This window comes from Monodelphis domestica, chromosome 4 (assembly GCF_027887165.1).
Source record: "Monodelphis domestica isolate mMonDom1 chromosome 4, mMonDom1.pri, whole genome shotgun sequence".
Taxonomy (NCBI): domain Eukaryota; kingdom Metazoa; phylum Chordata; class Mammalia; order Didelphimorphia; family Didelphidae; genus Monodelphis; species Monodelphis domestica.
In genome coordinates, this window is record NC_077230.1 from 430,831,628 (window position 1) to 430,849,183 (window position 17,556).

The 17,556-nt window shown below is 47.3% G+C and overlaps 1 protein-coding gene across 5 annotated transcripts; it reads right to left on the minus strand.

The window, feature by feature from the left end:
* Positions 1 to 5,128: 5,128 nt before the first annotated feature.
* On the minus strand, positions 5,129 to 17,200 carry LOC100619254 (zinc finger protein OZF-like). Of its 5 annotated transcripts, none has more exons than XM_007505677.3 (5): positions 16,924 to 17,189; positions 16,174 to 16,344; positions 14,625 to 14,751; positions 13,184 to 13,252; positions 5,129 to 7,537 (listed from the first exon to the last, which is right to left on the minus strand). In XM_007505677.3, the coding sequence occupies exons 1-5, from the start codon at positions 17,149 to 17,151 to the stop codon at positions 6,141 to 6,143; spliced, it is 1,992 nt and encodes a 663-aa protein (XP_007505739.1). In that variant the 5' UTR covers positions 17,152 to 17,189; the 3' UTR covers positions 5,129 to 6,140. The 5 variants fall into 5 exon arrangements, with proteins under 5 accessions (XP_007505739.1, XP_007505742.1, XP_007505741.1 ...); XM_007505680.2 differs by having other exon boundaries at positions 16,174 to 16,348; positions 16,924 to 17,055; XM_007505679.3 differs by lacking the exon at positions 16,924 to 17,189 and adding an exon at positions 16,502 to 16,661 and having other exon boundaries at positions 16,174 to 16,348.
* Positions 17,201 to 17,556: the final 356 nt, after the last annotated feature.

The window sequence follows — 17,556 nt, forward strand, 5'->3', positions numbered from 1 at the left end:
GTGACAAACATGCTCATTTTGGAAAAAAACATGTAAAGACTTACATGAAATTATGAAGCATGAAAGAGAAGAACCAAGAGCACATTCTATACAGGAACTGAAATATTGTTGAAAGAGTAACTTGTGAAAGCTCAACTACAGAGAAAGAAGTGAGAAATATAGAAGGCAATAAGACATGATGTTGCAGGGACAGGTCTGTTTGTCAAATGATGCCTTCTTTAAAGCCAGGACTGTGTAATTGGAGTTTTGCGAAAAAAAGGAGTTCTGATTATATGCTTGGCAGGTAGATCAGGCTGCACACACTTTAGACGCTATGGTAGTCATGCCAGGGGCTATCCATACTCTTTTAACAGTGTCCACAATACCTTGGGTACCAAAGTTCTTGAATGTATTGGCATATTTGGTGATAAAAATTTCCAGGGAGCAGAGGTTTTCCCTCAGTCAACATCCATACTTCATTTATCTGTTTTGCCTTAAATTTATGCTTCCATTTTCCTACTTCTTTTTCATTATAAGAAAGGGACAAATTTAAGTCATCACTAGTTGCCAATGTTATAATAAACTCAGACCCTTTTAAAGCCACTAGCTTTGCAATGGTATATGCCTGGTCATTCCCCTTAGAGACGGGGTCAGTGGCACCTGTATAGGTGGGACAATGAACTACAGCTAGGGCTTCAGGGAGCAAAAGGACAGAAATAACCTTGTTAATAATTTCTGAATTTGCTATATATTTTCCAGCTGATGTTAAAAATCCCCTTTGAAGCCATACTATACCCACTGTATGACATATTCCAAATGAATATCTAGAGTCTGGGTAAATTGTTGCCTTGTTATCTTTGGCAATTATACAAGCATGTTTTAGAGCTATAAGTTCTGCACCTCGAGGACTTATATTTGAGGGCAGTGAAGCTGACCAAAGAGTGGCAAATTCTATGATTATAGCAGCTCCAGTGTAGTGTATGCCATCCCTCATGAAAGAAGAACCCTCAGTGAATAAGACTAGATCTGGGTTGTCTAAAAGAGTGTCCAGGAGATTATCTCAAGGCTTTTCAACAATGGACACTAAAGATTCTCAACTGTGTAAAGCTTCTCCTGAAAATGGTAAATCAGGAAGCAAGGTTGAAGGATTTAGAACTATACACCATTTTAAGGCATTTTTTTCATTACCTAACAAGGTTACCTCGTACCTTGCAAGTTTGATCAGAAAAAGCCTGTGTTCTATGCCTTAGCAACAATGCTTCAATTTCATGTGGACACATCATGGTTAAAAGGTATCCCAAGACTAAAGCACCAGATTTAATTACTAGCAAGGCTATGGCAGCTATGTCTCTAAGACATGGTGTGCTCCTGAAGCTCCTTGGTCTAGCTGGGATGAATAATAAGCAACTGGGCACTGAGCAGGTCCCAAAGTTTGAGTTAGAACTCCTGATGCTACCCCTCTCTGTTTGCATACATACAAAGTAAATGGCTTGTAATCTGGGATGCCTAAAGCAGGGGCAGACAGGATAACCTGTTTTAAGTTAGAAATAACTGACAGGTGTTCTGCCTCTAATCTAAGAAGTTCAGGGACTGAATTTTTTTAAGTGCTATAAGGGGTTTAGTGATTTACACATAGCAAGGGATCCACTGCCTACAAAAGCTGTTGCTCCAAGAATTGTCCTCAACTGTTTCCTAGTGGAGGGTGCACTCAATTTCTGAATATCTTCAATGTGCTTAGGGGAAATGAAGTGAGCACCAGCAGTTAAAATAAACCATAAATATTCCACTTTGGGGAGACACCACTGAACTTGTGCCTTGTGGCCTCTCTTATGCAGCTCTAAAAGATGTTTGCTATCTTCCTGACATATGGTGTCATTTGGTGAGGCCAAGAGAAAAATCATCTACAAAGTGTATCAAACAGCTCTCCTTAAACTTAATATTTGCTAAATCTTGTATTAAAATGTGAGAACATGTGACTCTCCATGGACTGTTGGGGTAAATGACACCAGGTCCATTGGGAACCTTTCCAGGTGAAGGCAAATATATTCCTAGAATTCTCATGAATAGGGATTCAGAAGAAAGCTGAACACAAATCCACCACTGTAAAATATTTTGCTGTTCTTGGAATAGCGGAGGTAATTGTGGCTGTGTTTGGAATCACAGGATGTCTCTTAATGACATAATTATTTATAGCCCTTAAATCCTGGACAAATCTATAGATTATCATTCCATTGGGGCCTAATTTTTTATAGGTAGATAGGTGTATTATATTCATATTTGCATGAAATGATTATTCCTTGCTCAATTAATGGATCTTTGACTGGGGTAATTCCCTCAATTGCCTCTTTTGATAGAGAATACTGAGGAATGGAAGAAGGTGGATCACCTTTTGTTTTTTATTTGAACAGGAACAGCTGATTTAAGTAGGCCTACATCGGAAAATGATGTGGCCCAGAGACTTAGGTATATCAGCTGGGATTTCAAAGGTGGGAGGCTCCTTCATCTTCTGACTGAAAGAAATACAGGGAGCAAATTTAAGATTTCCTCAGTGTAAAGATGGGATTAACTCTCCCCTCTCCAATTTTAGATTTAATCACCAAAAGTGTATACACCTCACTCATCCTTAAGTATGGGGAAGTCTATGACCCAAGTGTGCTATAGTGAATGATGAATCAGAAATCCATTGCCTGCCCCCTGGGCAGTCCTAAGCAAAGCTATAGCTTCAATTGGTCCACATAAAGTGGAAGGAAGACATAGGAAGTGACAAAAGGAAGGGTCTTTAAAAGTGACAAGAACTTTCTGTCACTAGCTCTTTTGTCTTCAAACTTAGCCCTGGAGGAGGTGTGGCTGGGGTCCTCGGACTGCTCTTCTGTTTTCCCTTTGAACTACCATATGGGTGAGTGAAAAAGGCTGAGTTTCCAGAGAGGATCCTTGTCTTGGAGGAGGCCTCCTGGCTAGAACCCTTGTTTAATTTACCTCTGGGTCCCTTTGCTAGGGCCTCTGAAGACCTGCCTAATTCAGACCAGGCTGGAGTAAATATCTCTCTCTGATTTCCTTACTTTCACTCTTTCCCTCTATTTTATAAATTAAATTGCTATAAAGTCATTCTGACTTGAGTAATAATTTCTGGTGACCACACTTATAAAGTTAGTCCAACCCTTTAATTTTTAACCCTTACATCAGGGAATATCTAGTGACACAGAGCCATCTGGAGAGCAAGTTATTGTGGCTCTAAGCTTACATAAAAGATCTCTCCCTAGAAAATTTATAGGGGAGCTAGGCATTAGAAGGAAAGAATGTTCTACTGATAGGGGTCCCACAGACAACATTCTAGGGGAAAGCTGTGGGACCTTTAGAGGTGGCCCTGATATTTCAACTACATTTAGTGAGCCAATGGAATCACAATCAGAATCAGGTGTACTTATCAATAACAATCTGGAGGCAGCAGTGTCTAAGAGGCAATCATAATACATATTTCCAACATTCAGGGTTACATGAGCTTCATCACTATGGGGGTGGGAGTGGATAGGGATAACTGACATTAAAACATCAGGGTCTGGGAAATCAAAGATTTCACTCTGATTCTGATGCCCTTACCTACCCCCTACTTTCATAAAAATCCTTGGGTATTTTTCTGGGATCCCCCATGCTGAGGGGCATTTTCGCCCTGATTATAGTGTGGACAAGCCCCACTTTGGATATATTGTTATTGGATATTTTGGTGTAAGTTAGCCTTTGCCTCATTTGGATTATTATTTCTCTAATTGTTATTTCTAATCATCTGATTCCACTTCTTATAGTTCATCATTATGTGAACCCTGTTCCCACCGAAGTGAAATGTTGATTGATTTTTTTGATTCTTGAAAAGGGGAAATTGCCACTGTTGTCCAGCTTCTTAATAATTACAATAAGATCATTTTCAAAAGAAGGGGTATTTCAATTGAATCTCTCAATATCTTAAGGGGGTAAGAGGTGTGTGGTGCCTTAGGGAAATGATATCTCCACCTTCAAGGTGAGCACTTCCCTTAAGGAGAATAGGCCTTTAACGGAATTGTTCGTGGTTTTTGTTTCTTGGCTGGATGTCTGTGTTGCTATGGAATAAGGGTGGTGGTGGGGAGCAGGTGAGGTGAGAGGGAGGGTTTAGTCTGGGGATGGGGAGGCAGAGTGAGAAGACTGGGGGTAGGGGTGGGGAGAAGGGACAGGAGAGGATGGGGAAGAAGTCAGGCAAGGAGGTAGGGTAGCCAGAATCTTCCCAAGGCAAGAGAGGAGGTCTTCAACCTGAGGCATAGATGGGGAGGGATCTTCCTTTTCCATCTTGTGATTACTCAAGACTCAAATTTTTCCATTTGGGTCTGTAAGTTAAGCAGTCTAGCTTTCTGGTGTTTATTCTTGAGAAGTAAATAAAGTGTGAAATGCCCAAGGAACATAAACATTTCCAGGAACAGTATTAAACAGAGCCAATCTGAACTTTTTAGGTTTTGCAACTCAGTAAAATTCTCTGGGAACAAAAATTGTTCCCTTAGAGTTTGAACCATGCTTTGTAACTCCTCAGATAAGCTCTATGGTTTTTGATTACAGAGAAAACAAGACTTTCTTGAAGGTAAAAAAAACAAACCAACCTAAAACCTCAGGAGTTAGGTGTGAGGTTTGGAAGATTATTCTTCCTTCCCCTTCCCCTACAGGTAAAAACCAGTGGTTACATGACACCTCAGTTCCCACCCTGACAGCTAGGAGCATGGAAGCCCCTCTAGGTTAGCCAGACTGGGGTTAGGGTGAATAGTGTGTAAGGGGATGCTTCACAGTGTTCCCCTGGTGAAAAGTGACTAGTGCAGGCTTGAGATCCCCCTGGTTGTAGAGGGGTAGTAGCCCAAGGGGATTTGGATCTCATCTTTCTGGCAGGAAAAAGAAGGTACTTCCAAACAGCTCTCAAACCTTTGGGCAAACAGTGGTGGTAGGGAAGCAGTGGCTGGGAGCAAAGGGAACAACTAGGTAAACTGCAGTAGCATGTAGACAGCAGAAATAGTGGGAGGCATCTAAAGCTAATCTGCCTTTAAAAACTGCTCAACAGAGCAGAGCTAGGGTCCTATAACTCCAGACTTTTGATCGCCAACAATGTAAAATGTGAATTAATATCCAATAACTCTTAGTATTACATTTTATAAGGTTTATATATCACTTGAAGTAGTTAGGCACCACTGAGTCACGTGTTTCAATTTGCCAATGTGGCAGTGCAGTTCCTCACCAATGGAAGTCAACATATGTGATGTGTCTGCTCAGGTGGGGACTGAGGTCAATCCCTGGCCAATTAGAAACTCTGATTAGGAGGGATAAAATTAGGATTGAAACACCAGCAGGGTCACTGCCATTTTTCCTTGGGGGATCAATGCGCCTGTCTCAGTGGAGAACTCCTGCTCTTATATGACTTTATAATCTGGTGCCAAAGAGAAGCCCAAAGCAGCAGTTTGGGCTACAGCTTAATGGAGGAATGATCTCTTAAGCAGTAGCTACTTGGGAGAAGCAGCCAGTGGTGGCCATCAGGGAACTTGGGGAGAGAAGCAGTACAACTTGGAGACCTTCTAGGCAGACTCTCTTCTTTCTCTCTCTTTTACTAACAAATCACTGTAACTAATAGAAAGTCTCCAATATTAATTTTAACATTAACAATGTTTTTTCTCTAGTGTGGATTCTCTGATGTCTAGCAAAAGGAAAATGTCTAGGAAAAGTTTTACTGCATTCCAGGCATTCATAAGGCTTCTCCCCAGTGTGGATTCTCTGATGATAAGTATGACTGGAGGTGTGTGTGAAAATCTTGCAATAATGATTACATTGATCAGATTCCTCCCCAGAGTGGATTCTCTGAAGCATATCAAGCTTGTAGCGGCTCCTAAAAGTCTTTCCACATTGATTTCATTCATAAGGCTTTTCTTCAGTGTGGATTCTCAGATGTACTGCAAGACTACAGTTCTTTGTGAAACACTTCCCACATTCATTACAAGCATAAGATCACTCCCTGGTGTGGATTCTCCAATGACGAATACATCTGGCCCTGCCTGTAAAAGTTTTTCCACATTGACTACATTCATAAGGTTTCTCCTCAGTGTGGCTTATCTGTCGTATAGCAAGCTAGTTGCTTGACAAACTCCCTCCGCATTGATTACTTGCTAAGGTTTCTCTCCAGTGTGGTTTCTCTGATGATAGGTAAGGTGGGAGTTGCTTCTGAAAGCCTTTCCACATTGATGACACTCATAAGGTCTCTCCCCAGTGTGCATTCTCTGATGATAAGTAAGATGGGAGCTGCTTGTGAATGTCTTTCCACATTGATTACACTCATAAGGTCTCTCCCCTGTATGCATTCTCTGATGATAATTAAGACTGGAGCTGCTGGTGAACGTCTTTCCACATTGATTACATTCATAAGGTCTCTCCCCTGTGTGCATTCTCCGATGATAATTAAGACTGGAGCTGCTGGTGAATGTCTTTCCACACTGATTACATTTATAAGGTCTCTCCCCAGTGTGCATTCTCTGATGATCAGTAAGACGAGAGCTGCTTCTGAAAGTCTTTCCACACTGATTACACTCATAAGGTCTCTCCCCAGTGTGCATTCTCTGATGAGAAGTAAGATGGGAACTGCAGGTAAATGTCTTCCCACACTGATTACACTCATAAGGTCTCTCCCCAGTGTGTATTCTCTGATGGTAAGTAAAACTGGAGCTGCTCGAGAATGTCTTTCCACAATGAGTACATTCATAAGGTTTCTCCCCAGTGTGAATTCTTTGATGATAAGTAAGATTGTAGCTCCTTTTGAAAGCCTTTCCACACTGATTACAATGGTAAGGTTTCTCTCCACTGTGGTTTTTCTGATGCACAGCAAGATTGGAGCTGCTTCTGAAAGCTTTTCCACACTGATTACACTCATAAGGTCTCTCCCCAGTGTGAGTTCTCCGATGATAAGTAAGATGGGAGCTGCTTGTGAATGTCTTTCCACACTGATTACATTCATAAGGTTTTGCCCCAGTGTGGACTCTCTGATGATAAGTAAGACTGGAGCTGCTGGTAAATGTCTTTCCACATTGTTTACATTTATAAGGTTTCTCTCCAGTGTGGCTTCTCAGATGTACAGCAAGACTGCAGTTATATGTGAAACTCTTTCCACATTCATTACATGCATAAGGTCTCTCCCCAGTGTGGATTCTTTGATGATGAATACATCTGTCCCTACTTCTGAAAGCCTTCCCACAATGATTACATTCATGAGGTTTCCCTCTAGGGTGGATTCTATGGTGTACAATATGGGAAGAGGGATCCCTAAAAGCTTTTCCACATTCATGACCCTCATGAGGTTTCTCTTCAGTATGGATTCTCTTATTTTTGGCAACACTGGAACCCTTCCTGAGAGCTTTTCCATGCTGATTGCCTTCATAATGTTTCTCGCCACTGTGGATTCTCTCAAGTTTACTACAATCAGCTCTGGATTCATTGCTGTGAAAGTATTCCTTCCAGGAGGTCATTTTCACCTCCGTGGGCAACTCCTTCACATCAACCCTGGTCTCTGCATCTGATGGAAACAAACACAGAAACACAGATGAGTATATAGTCTTCCTTCTGTGGGTAGAAAGTGTATTGATTGACATTTGGTTTCCTCAGTCAAAAACAAGACCCTTCAAACCTAAATGGGCAGAGTCAATCATTTTCAAATGGTATTGCCTCACAGCAATAAGATGATTTAATTAACAAAGCCTTCCACACACAGTCCCATTGGATCCTCACAACAGACCTGAGAAAAAGACACACTGAACACTCTCATTATGCCTTCCCACCCAGGCCAGGAATCCTGAATGGCTGAGTGATCTAACTTAAACCCCAGCAGCTGAAAATCAAACTCAGTTTTCTCTGTCCACTGCATTGGACAGATGGCCTCCACTTCATGTTCAATCTTTCCTTCAATTGCATTATGTTGAGATCAATTCTACTCTGCTGTGTTCAAGTGATCCTGAAGCTCCATCACATGGTCTTTCTTTACAAGTTTTGTGCTAACCTGAAAAATGTTTACTTTTTCAGTCATTTTGAAAGAATTTGCACTTTTCTTATACTCTCTTCAGATCTATGGATATTGTACCATTTGTTGCATACTAAAAATTCCTATTATTTCAATATCTATCATATCTTTAAGAATAATGGAATTGTTCTAGTGATCTCATTTAAAATTCCTTTCTTGTTGCTGTAGAACCCAATTGGGGGGGGGGGTGTCAACCTTGTTTTTTTGTCTTCATCTGAGGCATAGAAGATTCTGTTCTGGACCATTACTTTTTGGAGATAGCCATTGTTTCTTTCTTTTTTAAGATTTTATCTATAGCGTTCAATGATTCTGATTACCTAACTTAAAAAAAAAAGGGAAAATACCTCAATGTTTCCCTCTCAGAAATAGATAAATCTAATCATAAAATAAATAAGGAAGAAGTTAAGGCTATGAATAACATTTTAGAAAAGTTAGTCATGACAGACTTTTGAAGAAAAACTGAATGTGTATAGAAAAGAGAGCACCTTTTTCCAGAAGTACATGGCACCTTCACAAAAACTGACCATTTATCAGGGCATCAACAAACAAATGCAGAAAAACAAAATGAAACATTTTCAGATCATAAGGCAAGAAAAAAATTATATTCAATAAAAAGAAATAAATTATTTGTAAATAATCTAATCTAAAAGAGTCAAAGAATTAACCCTAGAAACAAACAATAATTTAATTAAAGACAATGACAACTATGAAGCGACCTGCCAAAACTGATGGGATGAGGCCAAATCAGCACTTGGGGGAAATGTTTATCTCTGAAATGCTTACATCCAGAAAAGATAGAAAGAACAAATCAGTCAACCAGATGTGCCACTAAAAAAAGAACAAAATTGAAAATCCTGGATATCAAAGGAGAGATTAATGAAACTGAAAGAAAACTTTGAACCAAAAATTAAACACAAGAGCTGTTTTTATGGAAAAATCCCAGCCAGTAGAAAAACCGTTGGTTAAACTGATTTTAAAAAGGAAAGGAGAAAACTGAAGTTATCTGTGTCAAAAATTAAAAGGATGAGTTGAAAATCAATGAAAAATAATTATAGTAATTATTAAGAACTACTTGGCCCAATAATATTCCAATAAATTAGACTTTAACTGAAATGAATATTTACAAAAATATCCAATCACCCAATTAACAGAAGAGGAAATAAAATGTTTACATAACCCTTTTGTACAGAAAGAAACCGAAAGAAACATCAGTGTGAGCACGGTCCACACAGCTGGGCCCGAGTCAAGTCTAGGTAAGTCACTTCACTTTTGTTTGCCTCAGTTCCCTGAAATGCAAAATGGGGCTCAGTCTCTCTTTGCTCCCAGGACTGTTGAGAGAATCAAATGAATTCTGTTGAAATGCTCAGCACAGAGCCACTCCATTTTCTTCATACGTATATGTCTGTACTGTCATTAGTGCATCTCCTTGTGTAAGCTGTTCTACAAACAGATCCCCCCTTTCCTGCCCAGGTCCCCACTACACAGTCTTGTCCAGAAACCGCTAACCCTGAGACGGGATGAGCCGGAGCCCCCTCTCCCTGGCCTGCTGCTCCCTCCCTAAAGCCCAGAGAAACCTGTGTTCTGTCCCCTGGGAGAATCTTTGCCTCTGTGGGTCACACTCCCACGGGTGAGCCCAAGAAACCCCATTTGGCCCCAATCCTCTTTCTCAGCCATCTGGCAGCAGCGCTGGCAGGGACCTGGTCACGTATACACACTCGTTATCCCTGACGGAATTTAAAATCATTCTTAGAAAACGCCCAACACAGAACTTCCATCATCACGTTGTACTCATGAACTTAACATTTTGTGCTGAATTTTCAGAATTCAGGTTGACGTTTGACATCAGATGATATAAATCGATGACACCTACCGTCACTGGTAATTTGGAGTCACCACGGGGAGCCCTGAATGCATACATTTAAAAGACCATTCTGAATAGTCGAGTCAGTAATCAGGGGATCACACAAACTTTTTTTTCCTTCTAAAAACCCTTACCTTCCATCTTGGAATCGATACTGTGTATTGGCTCCAAGGCAGAAGAGTGGTCAGGGCTAGGCCCTGGGGGTCAAGTGACCTGCCCAGGGTCACCCAGCTGGGAGGTGTCTGAGGTCAGATTGGAACCCAGGACCTCCCATCTCTAGGCCGGGCCCTCCATCCACTGAGCTACCCAGCAATAACCTAATAAACTCTGCCATTGGTCCCATTCTCCCATGGTCTTTTCTCCATCACACCCTCCTCTCATCCTTCTCCATCTTGGGAAGGGAAGGGAATGGGGTCTATGACTGTAGACATCGATCAGTGACATGGCGTGATCCCCATCACTCAGCAGTCCTTGTCTTCCTTCCATCCCAGGCCCAGGCCCCTGGCTCCAACACGACTGATCTCTTTACTTGTTTTCTCCAGGAGGCAGCTGGGTGGCCAAGTGGATACAGCAATGGGCCAGCAGTTGGGCAGACTTCAGTTCCAGTTCCGCCTCAGGCACTAACTAGCGGAGTGACACTGGAAAAATCCCAGTGCCCTACACTGTGCTGAGACCACGGCCTCAGAGCTTCACCAGGGAAACGGGCCATTTCCCTGGAGCTCGCTTATCCCCACCCCCTCGCACATCCTTCTACTCCTCCTTTGACCCTATCTCTGAGAAGTGAACATAAATCTACATCCCTCTTTCCCTTTTAAGAGGAAAGCTTCTATTTGGCCTTCACTCCCACCCTCTGATTGGATGAAGAACAAGGCCTCAAGCTTATCTGCTTAATGAGCCCTTAGGGAGGGTGCCAGAAGCCAGAGGCTCTTGAGGGTCCAAGAAGATGCCAGCCTCTTGTCCCACTTCCTCTTTCCAGACAAGCTTCTGCCCAGCCTGAGGCCAAATCTGTCCAATCGGGGAGACCCAGAAGAAGTGATGGGGGCATAGGGGGATGGGGGAGAGATATACAACATCCATGAAGCTTGTGGGGCGATTCCCAGCCAACCAACGGGAGTAAGTAGACACTCAAGGTGAGCAGCGAGCTCTGTGGCCAACCAGGTGACGAGGCGCCTTTTCCTTCTCCAACCCCCTTTTCTCTCCTTGACATGACAAATAATTACAAATCAACATCCAATCTTCAGAGAATTTTCATGCTAACACTCGCCAGAAGAGGGTGTGCTTCTTCTTGCCAAAGCCAAGTCCTGCAGATACATAAATGAGCCAGCACATCCCATCTCCTCCTCCAGCGCAGTCTCTCCTGGATCACCCCATTCCCCCCCACTAATTTTGAATCTCTCTATTGGCTCCTTTCTAAGTCCCAGAAATAAACTGTGTCTGCTCCCTCCATAACCACAACCTATCCCGCCCCTGGACATGGTGCCCCTTTTCATGGCTCAACAGCTAGACACGTGGGCCACCACTTCACCCTAAACACGGTCTCTCAGTCTGGCTCCCACCTTCCCTGCTCCCCTCTTTCCCGAGTTCTCCGTGATCTCCCGCTGGCTGAAACCAAAGGCCTCTTCTCCATCTTCCTTCCTCCTGCCTTGTCGCGGCCTCTTCCTCTTCCCCTCATGCTCTCTGGCTTCCCTCTAAGTTTTGGGGATGCTACTCTTCCCTGGGATTTGTTGCCTGAGGGAGATGGAACTGAGTGGGCTCTTCCCAGAAGGAGCATTCAGCCTACTCCTCCCCCACCCCCACCCCCAGGTGGGAAAAAGGGATGTGGAAGGCCAGCTTGGTCCCTTTTGTTGCTGACTACTTATCTAGAAGATTCCGGGGGGACAAGCCTGGGAAGGTGGTTGATAAGAAACCAAAGGCTCCCATTCAAGGGCAATAAGCAACATCTCTTAAGGATCTTCAAAGGAATGTTCAAAAGGACACTCGCCATACCCTAAACCCAGTTAGAATAGGCTGTGATTAGACTGTACGTTCAGACCCCAGGCCAGGGCTGGACGGCAGGAGGGTGGGGGGAGTCCCACAGGAACCCAGAAAATGTCTGGTTTTGCACCCAGCCATGGCATTTGCCAGGAGGACATCTGCCTTCCTCACGGGGAAAAGAACCAAACAATGGCTTCTCTTTCCTCTCGTTTTCTGCCTCCCCATCTGTAATTGCGACTAGGGCTTGGTGGTCGTCTCTCTCCCATCTCCTTATTTTCCTGTTCTCATCCCGGCTCCTAACCCTGGTCGCTCGCTCACCCCACACATGCACATGCAATCTTTCCCAAAGCCCAGGGACCGAGCCTTTGCCACATCTCTCAATACATGCTTTTCTGCCCAGTATCGTATCGGCCTCTGTGGCCAGTTAGTCAGGGCTAATGTTCTCACACCTGAGTGATTGCCAAGGACTGGCTGCAGTTCTCTAACGGCTCCCTCCAGGCCAATCAGTCCCCCAACCAGCTGACAGAATCCTCTCCCTCAGGCCGACTCCCCTTACACCATGGGCTCCCTGGCCCCAAGATCCAGTATGAAATCCTCTGTTGGGCTGTTCTTCCATCTCTCTGCTCTTCATTGCCCTCACCTCCCAGGCGGGGAAGGGGCCTCCCTTTGGCTCCATGAACAGACAGACACTCCATCCCCCAGCTCTCCGGCTTTCCCCCCTCAGGCCCTGGGGCCTACAGGGCTCTCCTTGGCTTCTCTGAAGTGCAAATATCCCACCTTCTAGAATTAGCCTTTTCCAGTCCTCCTGGACCGCAGTACCTGCTTCCTCCTCTTGACTGGATTTTTTATCCTATATGTAACAGCAGGTTTTCCATAGATGTGACCATGTTGTCTCTCCCACTAGGCAGTGAGCCCCTTGAGAGCAGGGGATGTCCCTGGCAACAGGTCTGACATATGGTAGGACTTAATCAATGCTTGTTGACTTAAGGAAGGTCTAAAAAAGAGCTCACACTGGACCGCCTCAGCCCTTTTGATATAGTTGTAGAACAGTTCCAGGCCCCAAAGTTCCCAGAACAATAATCCCAGGATTATTGACTTAATATTAGAAGGGAAAGGAAAGGCCATGGGGTCCAACCCCCTCATTTCCCAGAGGAGGTTCAGTGAGTTGCCCAGGGTCTCAGTGCTAAAAGTATCTGAAAAATAATTCTGCATCAGGTTTTCCTGCCCCAAGTCTAGCTCTCCCTTCCCTCCCAACATGAAGAAGCCCCCTGTGACAACAGTGCACATATGCCAGCTTTCACCTCACTCACCTAGACAGGAATTCCTTGGGCCTTCTTGCTTAAAATGAGAGATCAGGTATCCTCTGGGAACTGGAATTCCTGGGCATGAGGAACAAGGTAGGATGGTGAGAAACTTGCCACTGAAATTCCATTAGGGAACGGGGGAAGGGAAGCAAGGAGCACAGGGTGGATTCAAGGACTCCTCAGAGACGGGTCCTAGCATTTGAGGTAAAAATTTGGGGGACCTCTAGCTCATCGGCGCAGCTAGGGTCACTGCCTCCATCCTGGGGTGACATCGCCACTGAAGGAGGAGCTGGCGCTCCAAAAGCCAGCACAGGAAGCCGTGTCAGACTCTCTGCCTCCTTACCTGTCTCTGGGCTGGGGCTTTTCTCTGAGCTCTTACCGTGTGTCATCCTGCAGAGTCCCAGAGCACGGACTACAAGGAGGGACCATTTGCATTTATGCCTAAAGTTACAAAGTTATTTCTCCCCTTTTTTGTCTTTACTAGTAAATGCTTTTGACTCTAGTAAGAAGCCTCCAGAGGAACTTTATTTGTAACACCAGGATGTTTACTGCTGGCCGCTCAGGGAGGTAGAAGGATGGAGAACACACACCCAGTCTGGATTCAGAACCACCCCTGTCTACCTCCCTCATAGAGGGATGGCCACACTGCATAGCTTCCATTTTCTGTGAATTAGAGGAAGCTGATGGTACAGAGGGGAAAGAGTACTGAGCCTGGTATAGGAAGACCCCAGTTCAAATCTAGTCTCAGACACCTCCTAGGTGGCTATCCACCGGCAAGTCACCGAATCTCTGCTTGCCTCAGTTTCTTCAACTATAAAATGGGGATAATAGCACCCAAACGAAAGGGTATGGTGAGGATCGGGGCAGGTAATATCCACACAGAAAGCCTTCAGCACAGTGCCTGGCTCACAGTAGATGTCCATAAATACTGCCTTCCTTCTCTCCTCCCCTCTACATCTTTCCTGGAATTTCAGAGTTGTACAAAGGAAGAACAAAGACATCCTTGCAATGCTGGGCCTCTAAGAGCAATGCCAGGATCAGTGAGTCACAACTTCATCCTTATTAACCCCCCAAAGATACCAAAGACAAAAGCCTTCCTAGAGAGGAGGGGTGGTCCCGGGAGGACCCATCCTCAAGGAAATGATCACCTTCTTAGAAGTTTTGCAGACAAAATACCCGTCTGGGTGGAGAATAAGCTTGATAATGCCTGAGATCCACTCCAAGGCTGAGACTCAGAATCACCTGGAGCTGCCCAGAACCAGGAGGAGACAGCTGGGGAGCAGCAAAGGACACTCCCAGCTCCCTGTCACACAATGGAACCAGGCACCTCGGAGGGCCTAGTTTCTTGGACACAGGAGAGCAGCTCTTGGGCCTGAAAGTGCCTACTCGGGAGGGGAAGGCATCCCTTTGGATGGCAGATTCAGTGACCAGGGGAAGGTGTCCTTACCCAGGAACAGCAGGTTCTGGGCATTGTCCAGCATCACCTCCCTATACAGCTCCTTCTGGGGAGGCTCCAAGAGGCGCCACTCTTCCTGGGTGAAGTCCACAGCCACATCCTGGAACGTCAGCGACTCCTAGAACACCCAAACTCATAGGTCTTAGAGCTGAGACACATTTCAGAGCGGAGCTGGTCAGTGTTCCTCAATTACAGAAGGAAACCGAAGGATGGAGAAGGGATCGGCAAAGGTGCCCCCATCATGAGCATCAGAGGTAACCCTTGAAACCCTGAGCTGTCCCTTCCCCAGATGAGAAGGAAAAGCAACCGGCCGGACTCTCAGTAGTTCTGTGAACAAGCAGGCCCCTTCTCTGAATCCCACCTCGAAATGGGAACTGCCTGCCAGATGCTGAGGACCTGTTTTTCTTGGCCTTTAACCAACAGAAATTCGCCTTTTCTGCACCTGTTTCTGCTTAAGGGTTCTGCTTAGCGTCACGGGACCCCCAAAGGGCTCTCCCCTCTCTGCCTGAGGTTTGGCAGGAGGAGAGAAAACGTATGGCAGCCAGGGGAAGGAAGGACAAGGATGTCTATCCCAGTGGATAGGGCGAGTCACCTTTTGAGGGGAGGCAAGTCCTGCCATGCACCTGTCTAGCTCTACCCTGGGCTGTCCCAAGCTAGGGACAATAAGGGCCAATGAGGCGTGATTCGTGAGATGCCCTGTCCCTCCAGGCTCCTCTTCCTCCTCTCTGGCGCAGGAACACTGACCTCCTGACTGAGCCTTCACAAAGACTCTCCATCCCTTGACTCAGGGCCTTGCCAAAGTCTTGGAATGTTCGGCCTCCTCCCCTGAGCCTCCTGGCTGCCTGCCTCAACTGAACTCTGGCCCTATCCTGGGCCCCAGGCAAGAGCCTTCCCTTCCCTACTGTAGACCCAAGCCGCTGGCATTAGACTGGGAGCTCTGGAGGGCAGAGCCCAGCTTCTTTCTTCCTTGGCTGCTCCAGCAGGTCCCCACAGAGGCCCTTCCTTGGTTAAATGCTTGCTGACTAAGAACTGGTAGGAGGGGGGGGATTCAGAGAGTCCAGGGCTGAGGCAGAAGAAATGGGGGGGGGCAATGTCTGCTTTGAGGGGGGCCACGAGAAGGATGAGAGCTGGGGGAGCCTTCAGGGCTCTCCTCCAGGCAGGTGCTGGCAGCACTCAAGGGTTTTCCTGGACTTTCAGGTCCTACATGGGAGATCTTGGCCACGAGAAAGGGGAGACCCTTGGGGGGGGGGGGGAGCCCAGGTCAAAGACAGAGTGTGTTGAGGGAATAGAGAAAAATAGGAAAAGTGGCTCCCCTTGTCAGTCAGTCCCGAGGAGGGAGAACTGGGAAAGCGAAGGGGGGATGGCAGCAATGGGGGCCAGAGGGTAATGCTGTAGCCGCCAAAGCGCGGCGAGGCACTTTGAAAGCTGCAGCAGAGAGCAGGACGGGGGGCGCCCACCCCAGCCCACTTCCTGCCCCACTGCACACTGGCAGCTGCCCACCCAGGTCTCTGGAGCTCAGCCCTAGGCACACTGCACTCACCTGGGCTGGGGGGCTGGGGCTCCCAGGGGCCATCCCTCTGGCTCCTCTGCAGGCTGAGCTGGGCAGGGAGCGGCAGGGATCCTCGGGGGAGAGCTCTCCCACTCCTTTTCCTGGGCAGGAGGCCGCTGACAAAGCCCCTGGCCAGGCCGGCGTCAGTGCAGAGACTGCAGCCTACCTTGGGAGGGAGAGCACAGGCTGGGTCAGACTGGGAATGCAGCGGGCCCTCCCCTCCCCCAGGAGGCCGAAGGGGCTGGGGATCCCGAAGCAGAGCTCTCCCTCTTCCATCCCTGCTCCCACCTTCCCCTTCTAGGCAGGAAACTGCAGGAACCTGGCATAGGAGCCCCGGGAGCGTTTGCAGTGAGAAATGAGGGTTCCAACATCCCCTCCCCCACCCGGAGCCTCGGCCAGCGGAGACGCCACGGGAGTTCCCCTCCCCGGCTGGTTTGCATAGCCTGGGAGGGATCCTCCCAGGAGCCCCTCCCAGAGCAGCCGGGCCGGAACTCCGCCCCTCTTCCGCACGGAAGAGCTTAGGGTTCGCTTGGTGACTCCCCCAACAACGTTCCACCCGGAGGGCCGGCTTTCCCGCTCCCCTTGGGGAAGCGGCTCCACAGGCTGGCCTCGGCCATTTCCACTGCCTGGCCTGGGGGCCGGACGCCGAGCCGAGTCTGGGAGCGAGACACCGCGCCGTGTGGCGAGTGCTCCGGCTGCGGACGCGACTTCGGGCCGGGAGCGACGGGGGAGGACACTCACGTGGACAAGAGAGGGCGAGGAGCCGTCCCGGGGCTGCGCGGGGCCCGGCTGCAAGCCACGCGCGGGGTGAATCCCCCAAAGAAACCCACCACATTGCCCAGACTCCCTGGACACGCCGCTTCCGGTGTTGGCGAGCGGCCTTCTGGGAAACGTAGTCCAGGCAGCGCTGCCGCACGCGCAGGGCGGGGCCACGCCCGCCGGGTGTCTGACTGCCTGGACTCCGCCCATTGCTTCTGACCAGTGTGGCTTTCTTGGACCTGTGGCCCAGGGGCGGACGGGAGAGAGAATTGGGCAAAGAGCGGCTTAAATGTCTTTCCAAAGGTTCAAGGAGAGGACCGGACGGGAGCGCTCCCTGGACAGACCTGCGCCTTTCCCCACGCCTGGACGCAGCCGGCGCGCAAACGGCCCCTCCCGCCCTTTTAGGGACATTCCCCCTCAGCCTTGGGAAGCGCCAGCCCGGTTCTCCTGGCACAGGCCCCCCAGGTGGAGAAGGCGGAGCGGGACGGGGATGGGCGTGTCCTCCGGTTTGAGGAGCCAATCGGTGCCCTGGGGCGGGACCGGAGGCGGTCGCTGAAGCCCCGTTTCGCCTCAGCCCTGGAGGACCCACGTTTGGCCATGGCCCTAGGCTGGGAG